This window comes from Anoplophora glabripennis, unplaced genomic scaffold (assembly GCF_000390285.2).
Source record: "Anoplophora glabripennis isolate ALB-LARVAE unplaced genomic scaffold, Agla_2.0 scaffold724, whole genome shotgun sequence".
Classification (NCBI taxonomy): Eukaryota; Metazoa; Arthropoda; class Insecta; order Coleoptera; family Cerambycidae; genus Anoplophora; species Anoplophora glabripennis.
The window spans coordinates 70,157-92,445 of NW_019416800.1; the positions used below are offsets into that span (position 1 = coordinate 70,157).

Below are 22,289 nucleotides of genomic sequence, written 5' to 3' on the forward strand. Positions count from 1 at the left end.
TATGGTTTTCAAGAAAAACCGTATTAACTGAAACAAGTTTTTAATAGTGTTTATTAGAAAATAATCGAAAAGTCAGTAATAGGCAATTAATTTATCTTTCAAACTTGACAGTTAGTAATAAAATTATTTTGTTCTTTTTGTAGATTAGGAGAGAAGTGAAGTAAAATTTATTTGACCAATTGTCTTTGAAAGATAAAGCCTACTACTGACTTTTTGATTATTTTGTAATGAACACTGTTAAAATCTTGTGTCAGTTAATACGGTTTTTCTTGAAAACCATAAAGTTTTTTAAAATTTAACAAGAGTAAAAAAATTTTTAAATTAAATTCTGCTGGGAATTAATATTACTATTTTTCAATTCAGTCAATGAAAAAAAAGTTCGGTACAATTTTAGGGGCGTCATCCCCAAGAAGACCAATAATAAACCTAAATCATGTACTTACCAAATTTGGTACTTCTACGGTAAAGCGTTGCAGATATAAATTTTTTTTAATTACAATATTTTGGACACCCCTACATGCACCTGCCCTGCAAATGTAAAATTCCATTTTACAAAAAAAGGCACTCCTGTTGAAATCACTGAAAATGCAATTGACTGCTCCAAAGTCAACCAGTTTCTGTTAATATGCAGGATGTACAACGAACGAGCAGAAAGAAGGGTAAGTTTCTTCAGTGAAAATGAAGTTGCCTTAGTACTATTTTGCTTCCTTAAAAAGTTATCAGCCTTGAAAAAAAGTGTATTCATTTTAGTTTTTAAGATAATTCCGTCACATTTTAAGATATTTCAATGAAAATTGAACTGTTCATTTCCGATTATCCCAAAAACATTACCTAATATATAAAATTGGTATATGTATTTAAAAGTGACAAATGGAAGAAAAAGAAATGTTTTTGAAGGACCATCACTTTTTAAGGAACCAAACAGTATTAAGATAGCTTGATCTAAATTAGTTTATTCTCATCCAAGGAAACTCCTCTTGAAGTAACCCATTCGTTTACGGAACCTCGTATATTAAGGAATGGAAGTTAATTGATTTTGGGACAGTCAATTGCATTTTTTCTCAAAAAATTTGGTTTTTAAAAATCATTTTTTAACGTCATGTCTCAAAAAGAAAAGAGGATGGTCCACAAGAACGTCTTATTCTTTGATGTTCTATGAGCTTCTGAATTTATACCTCTTTCCAAAACACCCTGTATATTCTTTGATACAAAAAAATCTATCCAAGTCAACTTTTTTAAAATGCAAGAATGATTTAGCTAAATCATCAACGCTGAATTTTGTTCTGATCTTTCTCTAAAGTCATGTTACAGCTGTACAAATAACACGAGTCTGAAAGTTCGCGAGAATATGAAGTGTTTTTTTAATAGCACTATTTGCATCTAATATTTTTTATTTTCATTTTATGTATTCATTAATAATTAGAACACCTATGAAATTATTTCTTTAACATACTTGAATATGTTGGCATCAAAGAACATAATATAACTTCATTTGATATACCTAATTATTTTAGGAATATTTTTAAAACGAACATGAACTAGTTTATTTACACATTATTCCACAATTTGTTCATTTTGCATTTTCAAGAACTTCTGCTGAAGATGTTTCAAATATTGATGACACATCAAACAAATTTTTCAATGAAGCTGAGTAACATAAAAATATATGGATACAATATATTTACCTACGACCACTACTGTAAATACTTAAAAACACACCGTCTGCTATCAATGTAAGATTCCTATTACGTACGGTAAAAAAATCGCACAGCTTGGTAAAAAAATCGTACAGTTTTCCTAGCAACCACCTAGCAACGGTCAATACTATACTGTTTGTATTCACCGTTGCTAGGTGGTTGCTAGGAAAACTGTACGATTTTTTTACCAAGCTGTGCGATTTTTTACCGTACGTAATAGAGGAATCTTACATTGATCGCAGACGGTGTGTTTTTAAGTATTCACAGTAGTGGTCGTAGGTAAAGTATAGTACGTAATACTTGGTGTAAAGCAATTACGCACTCATAGAATTACGCACTCGCCGCTACGCGGCGTCGTGCGTAACTTTTCCATTCGTGCATAAAATGCTTTTTACAACACTTATTACGTAATATACTATTACGGATTTGTCTTGTGTATTTACTTTTTCCTGCGTGTACAGGGTAATGCACCACTGTGGTCAGCATCTAGTTCCGTATCATACTATTTAGCTTCGTTGAAAGGGGTTTAGTAAATAAAAAAATAACTTTCATGTACAATATTTTTTTTATTATTAACTGATTTATTAAATTGCTACATTCAAAGTGTTAAAATATAGAATAGAGATATTTGTATCCAATTCTTATCGATATAACGAGCAGTTTAGGCAGATTGGAAAGAAAATAAAATAATTAAGAAATAAAAAATGAAAAAAGAGGATCGTTGATATGAACGTTGTTAATAATTATTGTTATATTCAAAAATAACATGTTTAAACAAATTTAGTCCAATTATTGCCAATTGTCCATTCTACTTCAACTATCATTACCGATGTTAATATTTTATTATTACAATGAAGATTATATTCTTGTAAAAACATTAATTTTGACCCCAATCCAACGAAGATTGAGCAATTGTTTAATAAAACGTCAGTTTTACATAAAGGACTGTTTGGTAAACAACGTAAACGAATATTGTCCGACGTCCGGTAAAGCGGCGAACACAAGATGCAACGCAGGTGATGGAAACGGGTCAGATGCGCAAAAAAGTCTAATAATTTCAGTGTTTTTGTGTTTTGTGTCTACTTGAGAAGGTCGTGGGCTCGCTGATTGGCCAAATCTATCCTCATTGCATTGGACTCGCCCTGTTTTCATACAACCATGAGGGCGATGGCACAGTGTACAGGTTTTTGTTGATGTTGTAGTTGTGTCGTGGAGTGAACGAAGTAGCAATGTAAAACAAACAACATCAAGATTATTGAAAAGTCCAAGCAGAAATTAATAGGTCATTCGTATTTGGCGAATGGGTCCCTTAGATGTGTAGAGAGACTTTCTCCCCAGTAAAATATAGTTTGGTCTTAATGTAAAGGCGAAAAAAAATATACGACATAATTGGTGTCAAATAGCAAAAATTTCAAGTTTAAGAATTATTGTAAAAAGTTCAAATTATTATACAAGATAGTCAGTACTCAGAACTCTCATTGTATCCTTAAAAGTGCTCGCACTTCAGACACAAGACAAATTTTTTAATAAATCATTTGAGTCATTTAAGGAGGATCGCGTGCTTGAAGCGGGAGACATTGCTGTCAATGCAAAGATTCTGCAATATTCTTTATGGCTAGAAAGTAAGTAGATCGAGATACTTGCTTGCAGATATTGAATAAAATCGAGTCTAAAATACTTAAAATTATATATTTCCATTTTTTAACCAATATGCATAAATAAATGCCAAAAGTTGCAACAGAAACTTGGCAACAGCGCACGAGTATGCTGAGTTTATTATTTCTAAGTTGGCAGTCCTTGTTATGTACCTATATACGTTATGTAGGAAAGCTGTGTTGAAGAGAAGATTGTGGAGCCAGAACCTCCGCACACCGTTCGAGGGCATCAACTAATCGACATAAAGTACAAGTCACAAAATTCTTTTTGCAAATAACTTTTACGTATTTTAGATTATCTATAAACTGTGATCACGAAGTGATTCGTGTGGAAAAGTTTAAATATGATTTAGTTACATGTTACATACATAAGTAGCATACTATATTATGATGCACTTCTGTGAATATAAATATTCCTTATAAAACAAGGGTTTAAAGCGATTGCATTTATGAAAGTATAATACAATTTGATATTTATTATAATGTGATACGATGTTATTGCAGCCAAAAATATTCTAAAAAATGATTGAAATGATATTAAAAATGTATAATTTGTCGAAATTCATAAGATTGTTATATGCGCTGTGATGCAAAGTATAAATATTTCATTGTTTACATGCTGCTGTTTTTTTTACTTCTTGTATTGAAAGTTTACCGTACTTTATAAATAAAAAAAATATTTCACAACACATACATAATTTGAAAATTTCCCATTTTATTTTATTATTCAAAATTGAATTACACAAATAAACACAAGTTGAATGTAATCAATCCATTTCTAATGAGTAATTTGTGTATCGAAACGTTTATTTAAATTTCCCGCCACCTATCCCCATTCATTCTCTATTGCGCTGTTGCCATTACTCCTTCGCGTTTATTACTTGGCGGACGACAAGTCAGGACATTTTATGTTTGATAATTTAATTCCCCGGGAAAACTCCCCGGGAAAAATTAATTCCCCGGGGGCCGGAAACCAACTTTTGTCTTTCTCTCATCTATTAATTAATGATTCGAGTAAATGTCTATATTTTTTTCGTCTTACCATAAGAACCCATGTTAAATATTCAAATTTTTAGCAATAATTAAAAATAAAAACAAATAGGTAAATAATTCCAGAATAATAATTCACAGAATTTGATTTCGCATTGCAAAAATAATATATCTCAATAATACGAAATTGGCTGTATTTTATAATAGTGATCCTCTTTAAATTAAATATTTATATGGGGTGTTTCATAATGAAGTGCAAATATTTTAAGCAGGTGTTTAGAAAGTAATTAAGTAAGTACTTCCTCCCTGAGAAAATATTCAAATCTCAAAATGGCAGAAAAAATTAGCTTTTATTTTTTTTTCACGAAAACGGTTAAGCTTAGAAATTTGAATTTTGGTACACGTTAACAACTAGTTAAATGATATTTTTTGATAGTCTTTTTTTTTTCTGGTTTATGTCTTTGAATGAAAGAAATTAGCACCCTTTGGTTTTATTTCTCTCACAACTTTTTTCTACGTTAGCTAATTCCAACAAGAAAAATAGCTTTTAATAATACATTTCATTTAGAAATTTTTTTACTCTTCCCATTTTTTCGTATACTTAACAGTTTACGAGCAAAAAAATAAATAATTTTTCCTTGCCGATTAGGTACACATAATTAGTATAAGGTACCAAAAACGATCGTCATTTTTGACATGACTTTTGCAAAAATTCTTTTTTTATCAATAGGAAAGCTATGCAAATATGAACTAAAAATTCGAAAAAATGTATTGGCAGTACCCCTCCCCCCCCTAAAATGACTTTTTAAATACCTACTTAAAATATTTGCACGTCATTATGAAACACCTTGTATATAATATAAGTAAATTTGTTCGTACGGTATATTAAAATTCAAGATTAGGTACGATCAGAATGGTCAAAAATTGAAACCTCAACATTGGCGCAGTGCGGGGCCTGTTTTTCAACTTTCGAAAAGAGAAACATTGAAAAAGAATAGAAAGAGAAAAGCAGAGCTAACAAAGTTTTTTTCATTTATACATTGAAAAAGAATAGAAAGAGAAAAGCGGAGCTAACAAAGTTTTTTTCATTTATTAAAAGAGTTTGCACTTTCTTCTTTTAATTTTCAAATTAGATTTTGAGAAAAGTGAAGAGTAATTTGTTTCCTAACGGATATACAAGCGTCCTTTTCAAAATGGCATCTGTGAATGACATTGATACTGCAGACTGAAAAATGATAAGTTAAAGCTCCATAAAACACAACATTAATGTAAAATACATTTTCTCTTTTTTTATGAAACAGAATTATTCTTCATTTTTCTAATTTTGCAGAATGAGTAGTAAGGATTAAAAATTCGAAAAATACTTGTAAAAAACAGGCCCCACGTTCTAATAGCCATAATTTACATACAGAAATTTAAACAAAGGATGGATCTCCCATCAACATTATCAATAGCTACTGCTGTTCATTCAACCACTCTAAAATCAAAGCTACTTGGATTATACTCAAATGTCTACATCTTCGATTTATATGTTTTGTCTGACGCCTTTATCAAAATCATAGCACCTTTAAGAATATTTCTGAAAGCCCTATGCTGTTTTTTTAATGTATTGTGGAAAATAAAATTACTTAAGTTTGAAGTAACATTCCCTACACTAAACACGAAGAGCAATTATTTTTATTTTCATTTAATTTCTCTTATCTGTGTCATTTATCGAATTTGTTAAACATTCATGAGTTGCCGCAGTGTAATAAGAAACATTATAGTTCCATTTTCCACAGTTATAATAACAATATACATGCAACACGTTAAAAAGTTATGGGAAGTTTGTCTTTCTGCACAATTAAAGGATGCATTTTAAAGCTTTTTGAAAAAAAATATAAATCATAATTAATATAAATTAGTATGCAGGAAATTTGTTATCTATGATATTTGGTATTGAAATACGTTAAAAATATTTGTTCAGCCATCTTTAAGGTGATTAAGCATCGCAAGAGGTTAGGGTACCATGACCAAATCGATAAGCGGATGTCGTTAGGACCTTCTAGGATAACGAAATATATTACGCAATCGTAGGCATGTTTTTGTAAGTTTGGTAATGTTTCCAACGTCCCTTCAAGGTTAACAACCTCTGCCCAAGATCGATTCCTTAATATAAGATACCACTACAAGATTGTAGTTATCTAAATGATGGATTATTTAAAAAAACACAATACCAAAATTTGTATGTAATTTGTTTTATTCAAATCTAAATATTTTATACTTAATTCGCTGCTGATGTTAAAATTTTGTTGATTTATGCAACAAAAAAAAATGTAAAATACAATAACAAATTTCTTGCTTTAAGAAATGTGCAAAACTGCGAATTGGTTGTGCCAAGAAAAGAAATAGGCATTCAAAAAGCTTATCAAAACTGACTGTAAATGTTTGCAAAGTTTTAAACAACGTTAGTAATGTAAGCGTTATATATTTATTCTTACACAATATACCGAGTGATTCAAGTTTTAATGACAAACTTTTCAATATATGTACATGATGATAAATGTAGCGCTTTAAAATAACATTTTATTACATATGTCTAAAAATAAACAAGATACGAATTTGAAACTTTTTACTGTTGTAAAACGGTCAACCATCAAGGCTAATTTGAGGTTTTTTATTAATCTACTGGCAAAAAATTGAGAAGATCCATACATGTTCCTACCTTTCCTATCTTTTGAACAACTTGTATAATTGTATTTTTCTTGTACTTTTAGAAATATGATACTCTTGTCAAAATATCATATCTCTTACCGTTTTTGATGTAATTGATCTGAGGACACGAGTACAAAGTGAATTTGAAAAAGGCGAAAAAAAGAATACAAAGAAATAAATGTGTTAATCAATAATGAATCATATTAATTTTTTATAATTACTTTTCACAATTTTATGAGAAAATCTTAACTTTTATATTTTTTTAAAATAAGGGTTTATAGATATCAAACAGTAAATAATTTTTAATACAGAAAAATTAAAAAGCTGACGTAATTACAATCTGACTTGACTAAACTTACTTAGAGTATATATTTGTGATGATAACCTCCAATCTCTATTTGGACAAGTTTTTTTTGGAATATTTGAAAAAAATTTTTTTATTAATACCCTGTTTCCCGGAAACGAAACTGTAAAACATACAAGTTCATGTGATCTTTTCTTTTTATTTTTGCGAGTTCTATCGCATTTTAAATTCTCCCGATTAAAACCTGACACTCTGTATAACAGCATGTATATCGAAAACAAAACATTTTTCGATACATTCGTGTAAAAAGTTCTTTTTTGGTAGTAGTATACATTGATAAAAATTACAACTTGAATCACCCTGTATAAGGCAAAACTTTCAAATTTTGTTAGAAACAATACTCCTTTAGTTAAAAATTACCAATTCCACCCATTTTATAAAGTAAAAACTTACGATCCCTAGAGATTATTGGGCAATCAATATCCATAATTCACAAAGAAAGAATGAACACAATAGTAGCAAAATATAAAATTAATTAACATCAGCCATTGCTTTTAGATTTCTCATTATGGGGTCTGCTTTAGTTTCTCGAGAGAAAACAGGAGCATGTAAGAGTTAGTTAGAGATAGTTTAACACGGTTTGATACTAACTACATACGGAAAGGCTAACACAGATCTGGACTGTGTGATTCCACTGTCCTATTTTACGGGAAAGATAATGAACTCAAAGCTTTTCGGACGATTTCCTGAAATCTCCGGAATCTTAGATACAAAATGATTTCTGATTGCCCAATAATTCTCTAAGGTGTATCAAAAATAAAATTAGATTGTATTTTTAGTAGACTGTGCAATAAAACTATCGATATCTCCAAAAAGCAGTAATAGTTATTACTGACACCATTGTTTTACAAAATGTAATATGCATAATTATTGTTACAGAATAAGTGAGATTTTTAAAAACTACGTTAGCTAATAATTATCATACAATACTGAATAATTTAGCTTTATTGTAATAAAATGACGTTAAAATATATTAATTATTGCACATCTAGGACGTCGTAGGGTTTATTATAATCAGGTGTAAATTTATCTCACCAGCACTACTCTTACTCTACAATCTTTTGAGTTTCATCGTTTCCAAAATAGTAATAAGCAGACACATTTAAATAATATATCTAAAAATTTCCGGTTAAAACATATGGGAACTAAATAATATTATTTAAATTAAATGAACTATTATGTTGTTTAATTCTATTATACATATGTTATAAAATGAAAAAGGTTATACAAATTTAATACTAAAAAATTCGAAATGTTTGAAAAATCTATATTTTCCAGACTAGTTCAGTTTTAAAATATCTATTATTTTAACATTTATGTAGACAATCCCAAATTGTAAAAATAAATTTAACGACAAAATAACGTGCCATACATGACCGGATTCGAATGTAGGTACATTAATTTTTTTAAATAATTTAAACGGAAACTTTTCCAATGCTTTTCCAATAGTCAACACAGAATGATTTCCACTTATGATAATGGTAATTATACATCATTACTCATTGTACTGAAATGGTAATTTTTCTATGATAATATGCAGTGGTGCTTTGGGCGTTGGACAAAATGGGCATGTGGTTCTAACCAATTTTCTAGAATGGATAGTAAAAGAAACGATATTTTAAGACAGGATTGGTCGTTTATATAATTTGCAAATTTTAGAAATTAATTCATGAAAGTCGATCTCTCGGAGATACACCCTGTCCGATGAATCCCATTTTCGACGTCAAGCTAGAGTATCTCAATAGACTCTTTTAGTGTGACGTCACATATTTAGGCAACCCTCAATAAATTGTCATAGTTGAAATTGTACCGACCGAATCTGACCCTTGTGTACTATTTACATAGATACTATAGAAATGAACAACCAACACGTGTTTCGTAAAATAGATGCACTAATTAATGCGCTTAAAACTTACAAAAAACGATATAAAAGAATATTCATAAATTTAAATAAAGTAAAAAATTTAACATTAGCCGTGCTATTCCTAATGCGCATGCTCGGACGGGATAGCCTCATACGCAGGTGAGATCTTATTGATAAGCCATCGCTGTTATCATTAGCGTATTTTCTCTTCTGTTCTTTTATCTTGGCATTTTCTAGTTCTACTAAGTATTTTTATTGTTTTTCCTGGTGTTGTGCTGCACAAATGTGTTTATCGACTGTTTTTTTCCAGTGATTTATTATAGACATACTCTTAACCCATACCAAACTTTTCTTGTTGCGAGGCTACTTCGCTTCCATGAAATTATCTTTAATGCGCATGCTCCGTAACATTTTAATTTATTAATTACTATAAAAGTCAATATTGTTCCATAAATTTAAATATATAAATCCTATAATTCTATTAGTTTGTCACTTGGGGTTTGAAACTTCTTAATATTTCTAATATTGCAAGAATATCGCGATATTTAAGATCATGACAAAGAAGACACTTTTTTTGGCACTTATGTCCAAAGTACATAAAGTCGAAAATCGATCTAGTAAAAATATTGGGAAATTCTTCATAACGATGTGCACTATGGGTTTGCCTATTATTTGGCGTTTGTGACGTCACTACTAAAAAGGTCTATTATTATTATATAGAAAACTGAGATTTTACCGTCACTTTTTTTAAGAAAGACATTCAAGTCAAGTCTAAACAGGTTTTCATTTTTTTAGTGTGAAAATTTTGTTATTTTTTATAACAAATGATTGCAGTGAGACTTTTTTCTGAAATTTTAACACTTCATTTTTTTGTACTTTCCAAAATATATACATATGTATATGTGTANCTGTACATCTATAAATTGGAACACTCTGTTGATTAAAAGTTTTTTCTAAGAAACAGTTTTCGATTTACTGGCAGTTTGCTAGAAAACAACAATTGGTTGATTCGTTGATTTACTGAAAAATCTTTCGACTGGACAACGCAGAAATAATTTTTCTCAATTACTGCTCCTTTCAAGATCAAATTCTCTTCAGAGCCTTATGCCCAAGAAACCATTTATTTTTTGTCCAGCCGCGCTAGTCGCGGATCAATAGCAAATCTGTCGTCACAGCTCGGGATTTTGCCAGCTATTGATCGCGACGCCCCCGAACGAAATCGCATTGTGTATGTGCACCGCTTTTACAATGTCCACGTGGCCTTAAACAGCTACTAGAAAGGACTACCGGACTGGGTACAGCAATAATAATAACAACAGTATAGATAACTAGTAAACTAGATACGACTAAGCCATAACATCGAGATTTGAGAGAAGAGTATAAAAGGCGACTTGTTATCCCGCTCCCCTTAGGACTTGAGGAGTTTATTGGCACGCTGGTTGGCCACTGCTATGCGCGTTTCGTTGCTCTCACCCTAACCAACAAATTAATAACCAGTGTGCCCCATCACATATTCCACTACCTGCCATCTGACCCGTTTCCAAAATTATAACTCTTTTGGAATATCTAATTACCTTTATGTCAAATACATTCCCGTCCGAAGAATGGTCATAACGTTCCGATCATCGGCAAAGTAAATCGTCAACAAAGCTGAACCGAACTACTCGTAGCTTAAAAAAATATATGTCTCTTATAATGTATGCAACCAACTTCATTTAACTTTAAGCTCAGTAAACATCTCATCGCGAACGGGTACGAGACAAGACAAGGAAATCCTATGGATTTTGTTTGGTTTTCACCTTGTCTCCTACCAATTTGTGCTCAGATGTGTACTCGACTTTATTAGATATTAAATTCTTCAAAAATGAGAAGATAATTTCCTACGAACCATGACCTATCATTTTTTATTTTTAAGGTAGATCAACTTTTAGCCATACCTCTTCCAAACAAAAATGTAATGCATTGAAATTTGGTACCGTTAAAATTTTTAATGTATTAAATAAGTCACTACTGGTAATATTTGACCATCCGCTAGAGGTTGCTAGATACAGCCATTCCCAATGAGATTTTATGACAACTTTCTTGAGGTTAAGATTTTGTATAGTGTGTGCCTTATATTATTAAATATAATATACAGGGTGTCCCTCGTAAAAACCGACGCAGGGCAGGTGCTTGTAGGGGTGTCCAAAATATTGTAATTTAACCAAACTTACCTATATACAAAGTTGCACCCCTGAGGAGGTAATAGCCCCCAAAGTGGTGCCCCAAATTTCGAAAACAATTAATATCTCTGCAACACTTTACCGCAGAAGAACCAAATTTGGTACATGATTTAAGTTTACTACTGGTCTTCTTTGACTATGATTTAAAGTTAATTGAAACACTACAAGGTGTCCATTGGGGATGACTCGCCCCTGACTCGAGTTGAAAAATAATATTAATTCACAGCAGAATTTAATTATAAGTTTTTTTACTCTTGTTAACTTTTAAAAAGCTTTATGGTTTTCAAGAAAAACCGTATTAACTGAAACAAGTTTTTAATAGTGTTTATTAGAAAATAATCGAAAAGTCAGTAATAGGCAATTAATTTATCTTTCAAACTTGACAGTTAGTAATAAAATTATTTTGTTCTTTTTGTAGATTAGGAGAGAAGTGAAGTAAAATTTATTTGACCAATTGTCTTTGAAAGACAAAGCCTACTACTGACTTTTTGATTATTTTGTAATGAACACTGTTAAAATCTTGTGTCAGTTAATACGGTTTTTCTTGAAAACCATAAAGTTTTTTAAAATTTAACAAGAGTAAAAAAATTTTTAAATTAAATTCTGCTGGGAATTAATATTACTATTTTTCAATTCAGTCAATGAAAAAAAAGTTCGGTACAATTTTAGGGGCGTCATCCCCAAGAAGACCAATAATAAACCTAAATCATGTACTTACCAAATTTGGTACTTCTACGGTAAAGCGTTGCAGATATAAATTTTTTTTAATTACAATATTTTGGACACCCCTACATGCACCTGCCCTGCAAATGTAAAATTCCATTTTACAAAAAAAGGCACTCCTGTTGAAATCACTGAAAATGCAATTGACTGCTCCAAAGTCAACCAGTTTCTGTTAATATGCAGGATGTACAACGAACGAGCAGAAAGAAGGGTAAGTTTCTTCAGTGAAAATGAAGTTGCCTTAGTACTATTTTGCTTCCTTAAAAAGTTATCAGCCTTGAAAAAAAGTGTATTCATTTTAGTTTTTAAGATAATTCCGTCACATTTTAAGATATTTCAATGAAAATTGAACTGTTCATTTCCGATTATCCCAAAAACATTACCTAATATATAAAATTGGTATATGTATTTAAAAGTGACAAATGGAAGAAAAAGAAATGTTTTTGAAGGACCATCACTTTTTAAGGAACCAAACAGTATTAAGATAGCTTGATCTAAATTAGTTTATTCTCATCCAAGGAAACTCCTCTTGAAGTAACCCATTCGTTTACGGAACCTCGTATATTAAGGAATGGAAGTTAATTGATTTTGGGACAGTCAATTGCATTTTTTCTCAAAAAATTTGGTTTTTAAAAATCATTTTTTAACGTCATGTCTCAAAAAGAAAAGAGGATGGTCCACAAGAACGTCTTATTCTTTGATGTTCTATGAGCTTCTGAATTTATACCTCTTTCCAAAACACCCTGTATATTCTTTGATACAAAAAAATCTATCCAAGTCAACTTTTTTAAAATGCAAGAATGATTTAGCTAAATCATCAACGCTGAATTTTGTTCTGATCTTTCTCTAAAGTCATGTTACAGCTGTACAAATAACACGAGTCTGAAAGTTCGCGAGAATATGAAGTGTTTTTTTAATAGCACTATTTGCATCTAATATTTTTTATTTTCATTTTATGTATTCATTAATAATTAGAACACCTATGAAATTATTTCTTTAACATACTTGAATATGTTGGCATCAAAGAACATAATATAACTTCATTTGATATACCTAATTATTTTAGGAATATTTTTAAAACGAACATGAACTAGTTTATTTACACATTATTCCACAATTTGTTCATTTTGCATTTTCAAGAACTTCTGCTGAAGATGTTTCAAATATTGATGACACATCAAACAAATTTTTCAATGAAGCTGAGTAACATAAAAATATATGGATACAATATATTTACCTACGACCACTACTGTAAATACTTAAAAACACACCGTCTGCTATCAATGTAAGATTCCTATTACGTACGGTAAAAAAATCGCACAGCTTGGTAAAAAAATCGTACAGTTTTCCTAGCAACCACCTAGCAACGGTCAATACTATACTGTTTGTATTCACCGTTGCTAGGTGGTTGCTAGGAAAACTGTACGATTTTTTTACCAAGCTGTGCGATTTTTTACCGTACGTAATAGAGGAATCTTACATTGATCGCAGACGGTGTGTTTTTAAGTATTTACAGTAGTGGTCGTAGGTAAAGTATAGTACGTAATACGTGGTGTAATGCAATTACGCACTCATAGAATTACGCACTCGCCGCTACGCGGCGTCGTGCGTAACTTTTCCATTCGTGCATAAAATGCTTTTTACAACACTTATTACGTAATATACTATTACGGATTTGTCTTGTGTATTTACTTTTTCCTGCGTGTACAGGGTAATGCACCACTGTGGTCAGCATCTAGTTCCGTATCATACTATTTAGCTTCGTTGAAAGGGGTTTAGTAAATAAAAAAATAACTTTCATGTACAATATTTTTTTTATTATTAACTGATTTATTAAATTGCTACATTCAAAGTGTTAAAATATAGAATAGAGATATTTGTATCCAATTCTTATCGATATAACGAGCAGTTTAGGCAGATTGGAAAGAAAATAAAATAATTAAGAAATAAAAAATGAAAAAAGAGGATCGTTGATATGAACGTTGTTAATAATTATTGTTATATTCAAAAATAACATGTTTAAACAAATTTAGTCCAATTATTGCCAATTGTCCATTCTACTTCAACTATCATTACCGATGTTAATATTTTATTATTACAATGAAGATTATATTCTTGTAAAAACATTAATTTTGACCCCAATCCAACGAAGATTGAGCAATTGTTTAATAAAACGTCAGTTTTACATAAAGGACTGTTTGGTAAACAACGTAAACGAATATTGTCCGACGTCCGGTAAAGCGGCGAACACAAGATGCAACGCAGGTGATGGAAACGGGTCAGATGCGCAAAAAAGTCTAATAATTTCAGTGTTTTTGTGTTTTGTGTCTACTTGAGAAGGTCGTGGGCTCGCTGATTGGCCAAATCTATCCTCATTGCATTGGACTCGCCCTGTTTTCATACAACCATGAGGGCGATGGCACAGTGTACAGGTTTTTGTTGATGTTGTAGTTGTGTCGTGGAGTGAACGAAGTAGCAATGTAAAACAAACAACATCAAGATTATTGAAAAGTCCAAGCAGAAATTAATAGGTCATTCGTATTTGGCGAATGGGTCCCTTAGATGTGTAGAGAGACTTTCTCCCCAGTAAAATATAGTTTGGTCTTAATGTAAAGGCGAAAAAAAATATACGACATAATTGGTGTCAAATAGCAAAAATTTCAAGTTTAAGAATTATTGTAAAAAGTTCAAATTATTATACAAGATAGTCAGTACTCAGAACTCTCATTGTATCCTTAAAAGTGCTCGCACTTCAGACACAAGACAAATTTTTTAATAAATCATTTGAGTCATTTTAAGGAGGATCGTGTGCTTGAAGCGGGACAATTTGCTGTCAATGCAAAGATTCTGCAATATTCTTTATGGCTAGAAAGTAAGTAGATCGATATACTTGCTTGCAGATATTGAATAAAATCGAGTCTAAAATACTTAATTATATATTTCCATTTTTNGTCCAGGCCTACACGAGATGAGGCAGGATAAAGAGGGATAATCCCCCTCGATCCCAAATCATTGAGGCCAATTTCTAGCCATAGAACAATGGCGCAGTGTGTTTATCGAGTGTTTTTTTTAAAGTGATTTATTATAGACGTACTCTTAGCACATACCAAACTTTTCTTGTTGCGAGGCTACTTCGCTTCCATGAAATTACCTTTAATGCGCATGCTCCGTAACATTGACATAATTTTAATTTATTAATTACTATAAAAGTCAATATTGTTCCATAAATTTAAATATATAAATCCTATAATTCTATTAGTTTGTCACTTGGGGATTGAAACTTCTTAATATTTCTAATATTGCCAGAATATCGCGATATTTAAAATCGTGACAAAGAAGAAATTTTTTTGGCACTTATGTCCCTGGTACATAAAGTCGAAATCGATCCAGTAAAAATATTGGGAAATTCTTCACAACGATGTGCACTATGGGGCCCTATTATTTGGCGTATGTGACGTCACTACTAAAAAGGTCTATTGTTATTAAATATAGAAAACTGAGATTTTACCGCCACTTTTCTTAAGAAAGACATTCAAGTCAAGTCTAAACAGGTTTTCAATATTTTTTTAGTGTGAAAATTTTGATATTTTTTATAACACCCGTAACGATTGCAGTGGGACTTTTTTCTGAAATTGTAACACTTCATTTTCTTGTACTTTCCAAAATATATACATACATGTATAAAGTATTTTTTTCTAAATTAAACAGAGTTGAGTTGGCCATAATTAAAAACAAACACATTACTAAGCAGCATTCGTTGTAGAAAAAAAATATTAAGAAAAATGGTGCGAAATTTTATTAACGCTGCAAATTTATAGATAGACGATAAAAATTGGAATACCTGTGTAAATTTTCATTTGTTTGCATTTAAACATGTCGAATGTATTCTTAAAAATCAACTTCAGCAATTGTAACTTAAAATGCAGTATCTCTAAGAATTTCTCGAACCATGGTTATGGGACTTTTTTTCTTATTCTGAGAGTTCTATCATCATTTAACAAAAACGTTAATGATAATGCCAACAGTATAATTTAGTGAGATCCAGTGGTAGCACCTAGTAAATAATGGTCAATTATAACGCAAGAACTTTAAAAATATATAAATAAGTTTGAAAAATTCCCCGACTTTTTCAGACCTCTGATATTCCCTGATAATTTCGTGTTTTCGCAGTTTTCCATATTGGTATACAAGGGAATAAAAATCAGTTTGAAGAACATATTTTTATTTCTCTTTCATTTTCCCGCAAAAAAAATTTGGACAGTTAAGTCTGTGAAAAATCGTCAAAATACAGAAATACTGAATTGTACATAGTTTGTTCGATTAAATAATTATTCTCTAGGACCTCTGATTGCTCTTGGAATAAACGGTTTTCATACCACGAAAAAATAAAATTAAAAAATGTAAGCACAATTGCTCAAGGTTCAGCTAAAAAAAAACCTTTTTATAAATATTTCTATACGAAACAATTTATAACCAAAAAATTTCATGAACTATGAACAATTTTGTAGAACCAAAGTCAAAGAACATTTTCTAAAAATGAATGTAGAATAAAATAGTTTGAATCTTGTTCCTTGTAGTATCCCATTCAAATTTGTCCAACGTCTTATTATACTCAGTATAATATACCACTGCCTAATTTTATACAGGGATGGCCAGAAGTACGGAATAAAATTCAAATCTTTTGAATGAGTTAATTTTTTTTAAAACGCCGAAACATGTTAACTGATTTTGATTTTTTCCCATCTTTCGGTTATATAATAATTAATTTTTCTTCAACCCCCTAACCCCCAGCTACCCCTACTTTTTTTTCAAATGGAAACATAAGGCATGAGGGGGCTCGTTGAAAAGCTTATAGAAAACCGAATCCAGCCATACCAAATAAACAAGTTTTATTTTTTCAATAACAAGTTTTTTTTCATTTAGAAATTGAAACAACTAGATAATTTACAAAAATAAACTCAATGTCGCAAATGCTGAAAATGTCCTCCATTCACTATTTGGCATTCTCCAAGACGATAGTAAAAGCTGTCCACAGCATTCTGAATGACTTCAGCTGGTAAATTATGCATCTCCGCCCTAATCTTGTTCTTTAAATTCTCAATATTATCCGGTCTGTCCTGGTAGACTCTTTCTTTCAAATATCCCCAAAGAAAATAATCCAGGGGTGTTAAGTCGGGGGATCTTGGCGGCCATTCAACTGTACCCCGTCTACCAATCCAGCGATTTGGAAACATTTCATCTAAGTATCTTCGAACATCAATACCAAAATGTGGGGGAGCGCCATCTTGTTGGAACCAAATTCTTTCATTCGGTATATCTGGATCAATTTCATGAGGGAAAATCACAGCTAGAGCAGGTATCAGGTCAAATGTTAGGAAATCCAGGTAGCGTGCGGCAGTAAGATTTTCTTCAAAAAAGAATGGGCCCAAGATTCTGTTGTTGATGATACCTGCCCATACATTAACTTTTTGTGGATGCTGCGTATGCGATTCGCATGTCCAGTGTGGATTTTCCTGGGACCAAAAGCGATAGTTGTGCCTGTTAACCACTCCATTTAAATAAAACGTAGCTTCATCCGAAAAAAGTACGTCTCGTTGAAAACCATTATTGTCGTCACACCGTCTCATCATTTCCTCACAAAATTGTAATCGCCTATCATAATCGTCTTCCAAAAGCTCTTGGACAAGACATACCTTATAGGGGTGGTATTTCTCTTGTTTCAGAAACATTCGAATTGCAGTTCGAGAAGCATCGTGATTGCGGGCCAATGAAACAGTTGAAGTATGAGGATTTTCAACAAGTTCTAATGCAATGTCTAATTTCTTTTCTTCATTCAAAGCACGTGCCCGTCCAGTTTTGGGCAAAGTCTGTACTGTACCGTGTTCCTCAAATTTGTGAAATATTTTACTAACTGTCCCTTGCGAGATTTGGTTTTCGGGATATTTCGCATTAAATAAATCGCGCACTTCAGCCTGACTTCTTATTTTGTCTCCACATCCAAGCAATATCAAGATTTCGATGCGTTGCCTTTCCGACAATACCATTGCAATTCAGTAAATAACTTGATTTTGACACAATAGTAACGTTTCGAACTCCAATTTACAACTAAAGCGAAAAATTAACCAGAAAGCCTGGCAAGTAAGTGGTGCCAAAAAAACGCAACATAAAAAATATATCTTTTTTGCGTTAGCAGTGATAGGTACAGTTTCAAATTCTTTATTTTATTCTGTGCAAATTCATGGAGGATAACACTGAAGATAATTAAATTTTATTTCACTTGTTAAGTAGGTGTTTTATACAACCCTAAAAACCTTGCTATTGAAAAAATAAAACTTGTTTATTTGGTATGGCTGGATTCGGTTTTCTATAAGCTTTTCAACGAGCCCCCTCATGCCTTATGTTTCCATTTAAAAAAAAAAGTAGGGGTAGCTGGGGGTTAGGCGGTTGAAGAAAAATTAATTATTATATAACCGAAATATGGGAAAAAATCAAAATCAGTTAACGTGTTTCGGCGTTTAAAAAAAAATTACTCATTCAGAAGATATGAATTTTATTCCGTACTTCTGGCCATCCCAGTATGTCAGTTACTATTGAAAACAATAGCATGTTCAGAACAAGCATTTAATTAATTTAATTTTGATGGATGCAACCTAATTTTAATTTCCAACGAAATTTTAATTACGTGTCTGTAACACAGTAGTGAGTACACACTGTGAGATAAAGTTACACCAAATCCGAAGCATGCTTCCAAAGTTTCCACACTTGTGAAGTTCAAGAGAGAAAACTTACCGCAACCAAAACGACAAACTTCCAGAAAGCTAGGCTTTATCAAACACCGAAAAAAAGAAAAACGAGCGGAGGCAGATAAGAAATTACCTTGAGATTGATGCGGTCGACCTGTCTGTTCTGGTTCTCCAGCTCAGAGCCCATGTCGATGGCCATGTTGCGCAGGTTGCCGATCATGGTGTTGACCTGACCGACGTTCTCCTCCATCTCGTCCTCCCTGGCGTCGTTCGTGATGCGGCCGATGTAGCCACCCTGGGGGCCCATGCCGTTGCGGTCATCCATCATCCTCTGGGGCTGGTTGTTAACCACCTTGCCGTCGTCGTTGCCTTTCCATGTGCCTTCGTCCTCTTTGAATGACGATCCCCTGAAACAAAAGAAGTACGTATTGCAAATTGTGTACAGAGGTAAAATGTAGTACATATGTGGAATTTAAAAAACAAATTGGATTTATAATAAATTGCATTTAAAATAAATAGTTTATGAGAATAAAGCAATTTTTGTAGGAACAAGGGTGCCAGACGTGAACTGATCCCTTCGTCCCTTCATAATGTATAAAGAAATTATTCAATTTCTAAAACCCGTAAGAGCGTACTGCATTGGTTCCCTTGACAGGCAATGATTTATTACTTTGCATCGAATATGATCCTACTATAGAATCGCATACGCCGTACTCCAGATCACCTTTTCCGTTCCATGTCAAACCAAAAATTTGCACAATAGAGGGCGTTGTGCAAACATTTTGATCATGTATGTCTTGACTGGAGCTGTTGCGCAACAGTTTGAGTAAATTCGATCTTGTTTGAAATTATTTGTGCAACGCGTGACTTACTCAAACAGGTTTGAACGTGTATGTGAATGTATGAAGGTGTTGTACAACGTAACAAACGAATAGTGTCATACAACTAGAGTTGTTCAAGCGATTTTAAAAAATAAATTAAATGGCTTTATCTACGGTTGGAAATAAAGAATTTTGGCGAGAATTTATGCAGATGAATCGCGATTTACCCAAACTATGGAAAGTTAAAAGTGAACTTAATAAAAATCGAAATTTGAAAAGTGCAGACATTTTTAAGAACAAAATTAATTTAAAAACAAAATTAACGATACCAGGCAAGCGCGAACAAACTGCTTAAAAATATAAAAAATTGCCTATTTTCAATAAATTTGCACAAACTGTGGTATCGTGTATATAATCACTAAGTTCTACAATATTATGTTGTACAACAAAAGTTTGTGCAAATTGTTTGATAGTGTATGGGGCCTATAACCTTGGCCAAGGATGAGGACCTCAAAAACTGGCTCACCAACTTCTTCGATACACAATCAGACGATTTTTAGCGAAATGGTATCAAGAAATTATTCAAAAGGTGAGAGCAGATTGTAAACAATGACAGAGATTATTGATTAATTTGTTGTTTTAATTACCTACCATAAAATGAAATAATATGGTACAAAACTTTATCCGTTTTTTTATTTTAGTGCGAAATCATGATGTGACAATTTAAAACTATGACGTGCTAGACTATGCCTTAACTGCGCCATCCGTTAGTAGAAAATTCAACTAAAATCTCATACCACCTCTTAAAGTCGAAAATAAAAAAGTACAGCGCTGATCATTTTGGATGGGAAACTCTGAAACAAATTTCGGGTAAACGACGCATTGAACGAATGGAACAATCATTTCCAATTCACAATCAGTGTAAAATTATAGGGTACTTACAGATTTACAAAAAAATGTGCAACTGTAGAAAAAGTTTCCGATCTAAACTGGTTCTAAAAGCCTTAATAACAATATTTATCTGTCAGTAATTTTTATGTGAACAAAGCACACATATATATTGTATATAAATATAGTCCTGTACACTATGGTTTTATGGTTTTAATGAATAATGAACAGAAGCGTTAAATTTACATATAAATGGGCAAAAAATATCTTAATAAGAATAATGAAACAATGAAATTTACGGCACCTTGATTTTATCATATAAAATCATCTCTAAGACATTCACACAACATACCTTTGGAAGTTCTATGAGTCAATTTAAAACTGAATCGTTCTGTACATAAACACGATTTGAAATAATTTGGAAGATTCCCACACAAAAAAGTTCGCTAGCATATTACAGCAAACATATAATTTACTATTATCCTTGAAGTAAATTAGATTTTTATTGTGCTGACGTGAGAACCTATTTTATGGTAGTGTAAATATACAGGGTAGGAAAGGACCGATGGTCTATCTGAAGTTACGTGAGAGCGATAAAGTAAGCCATAGAAATCCATGCGAAAAAAGCATATTTTTACTTCGTATGTTTATCTTACGTTTCCTTAATTTTGCACGACTGTTTAACATATGCTCTGTCGTGGAAAACAAACAGTTTGTGTGTCATTCTCCCATCTACCCCTTCCAACCTATTTATCGAACAAGAAAAATGAGTTATCTACGTTAAAATTATTTATTGTATGCACGTCTATAAAATCGTCCATGCAGATAGGTGTCACAGCGGAAATTGAGACGTAACAAATACATGAAACAATCTTTTTGAGACAGTAAGTAGTTCGCCTCTATCATCTGAATTCTGTTAAAAAAAAAAATAACTGTGAGCGTCAGTCTGGAAATGACTCTGGAAATCTGCTCTCAAACCAATGATGGTTTTTGGATGATGGCTTTTGAGTTTATATCTCTGTAATCCGAAATCGTAGGGAAGTGACTTAGGCCCTGTAAGTTCACTTCGTGTAGATAAATCCAACAAGGCAAGATACTGTCTAAAATCACTTATTTGTGGCAAAGTTTTTGATTTTTTTTTATTATTTATTGGGTATTTTGCCACCTGTAAACAAGGCAAATTTCGACTCGACAATTTTCGAAATGGCCGAAATTCAGCTCAAAATTTGTGAAATTTAGGATTTGATTTAAAAACACATTACTAATTTTAACAGAATACGAACTTTTAATTCATTTCCTAAACGGCCAGTCATTATAGCTTTTTTTCGGGAAAAAAATACTATTAGAAGTTTCTCTGCGGAATACTGTTCAGAAACGTGTTATAAACAAAATATCAAAAAATCAACTCGAGACTAGTTGGGAAACTGTTAAAACAATGGTCAAAATTATGGAAAAGTGGTTTTTTGACTCGCGTAAAAAAACTGTTATTCATAGAGAAAAAAGGTTTATACAAAAAAGGTAGGTATTAAATAAATCTGTAAAATAAGACAAGTCCGATTAAATTCCGATAATTTGTTTATGCGCAAGAGCTCAAAAATGGTCGAAATTGTCCGCTTTTTTCAATTGCT

At 31.9% G+C, this 22,289-nt stretch overlaps 1 protein-coding gene across 4 annotated transcripts in view; it reads right to left on the reverse strand.

Annotated features, from left to right (window-relative positions):
* Window positions 1–10,178: 10,178 nt before the first annotated feature.
* The window catches only part of LOC108913421 (synaptosomal-associated protein 25), a 56,002-nt gene continuing 43,891 nt past the window's right edge, over window positions 10,179–22,289 (reverse strand). For 3 of the 4 annotated variants that reach the window (XM_018718968.1, XM_018718970.1, XM_018718969.1), the window contains exons 6-7: window positions 19,086–19,359; window positions 14,005–14,600 (exon numbers count right to left, since the gene is read on the reverse strand). In XM_018718968.1, the coding sequence (XP_018574484.1) occupies window positions 14,538–14,600; window positions 19,086–19,359 (337 nt within the window). In that variant the 3' untranslated portion in view covers window positions 14,005–14,537. Of the gene's footprint in view, window positions 10,739–14,004; window positions 14,601–19,085; window positions 19,360–22,289 lie in introns of those variants that run through there. The other variant, XM_018718971.1, reaches the window with a different exon arrangement.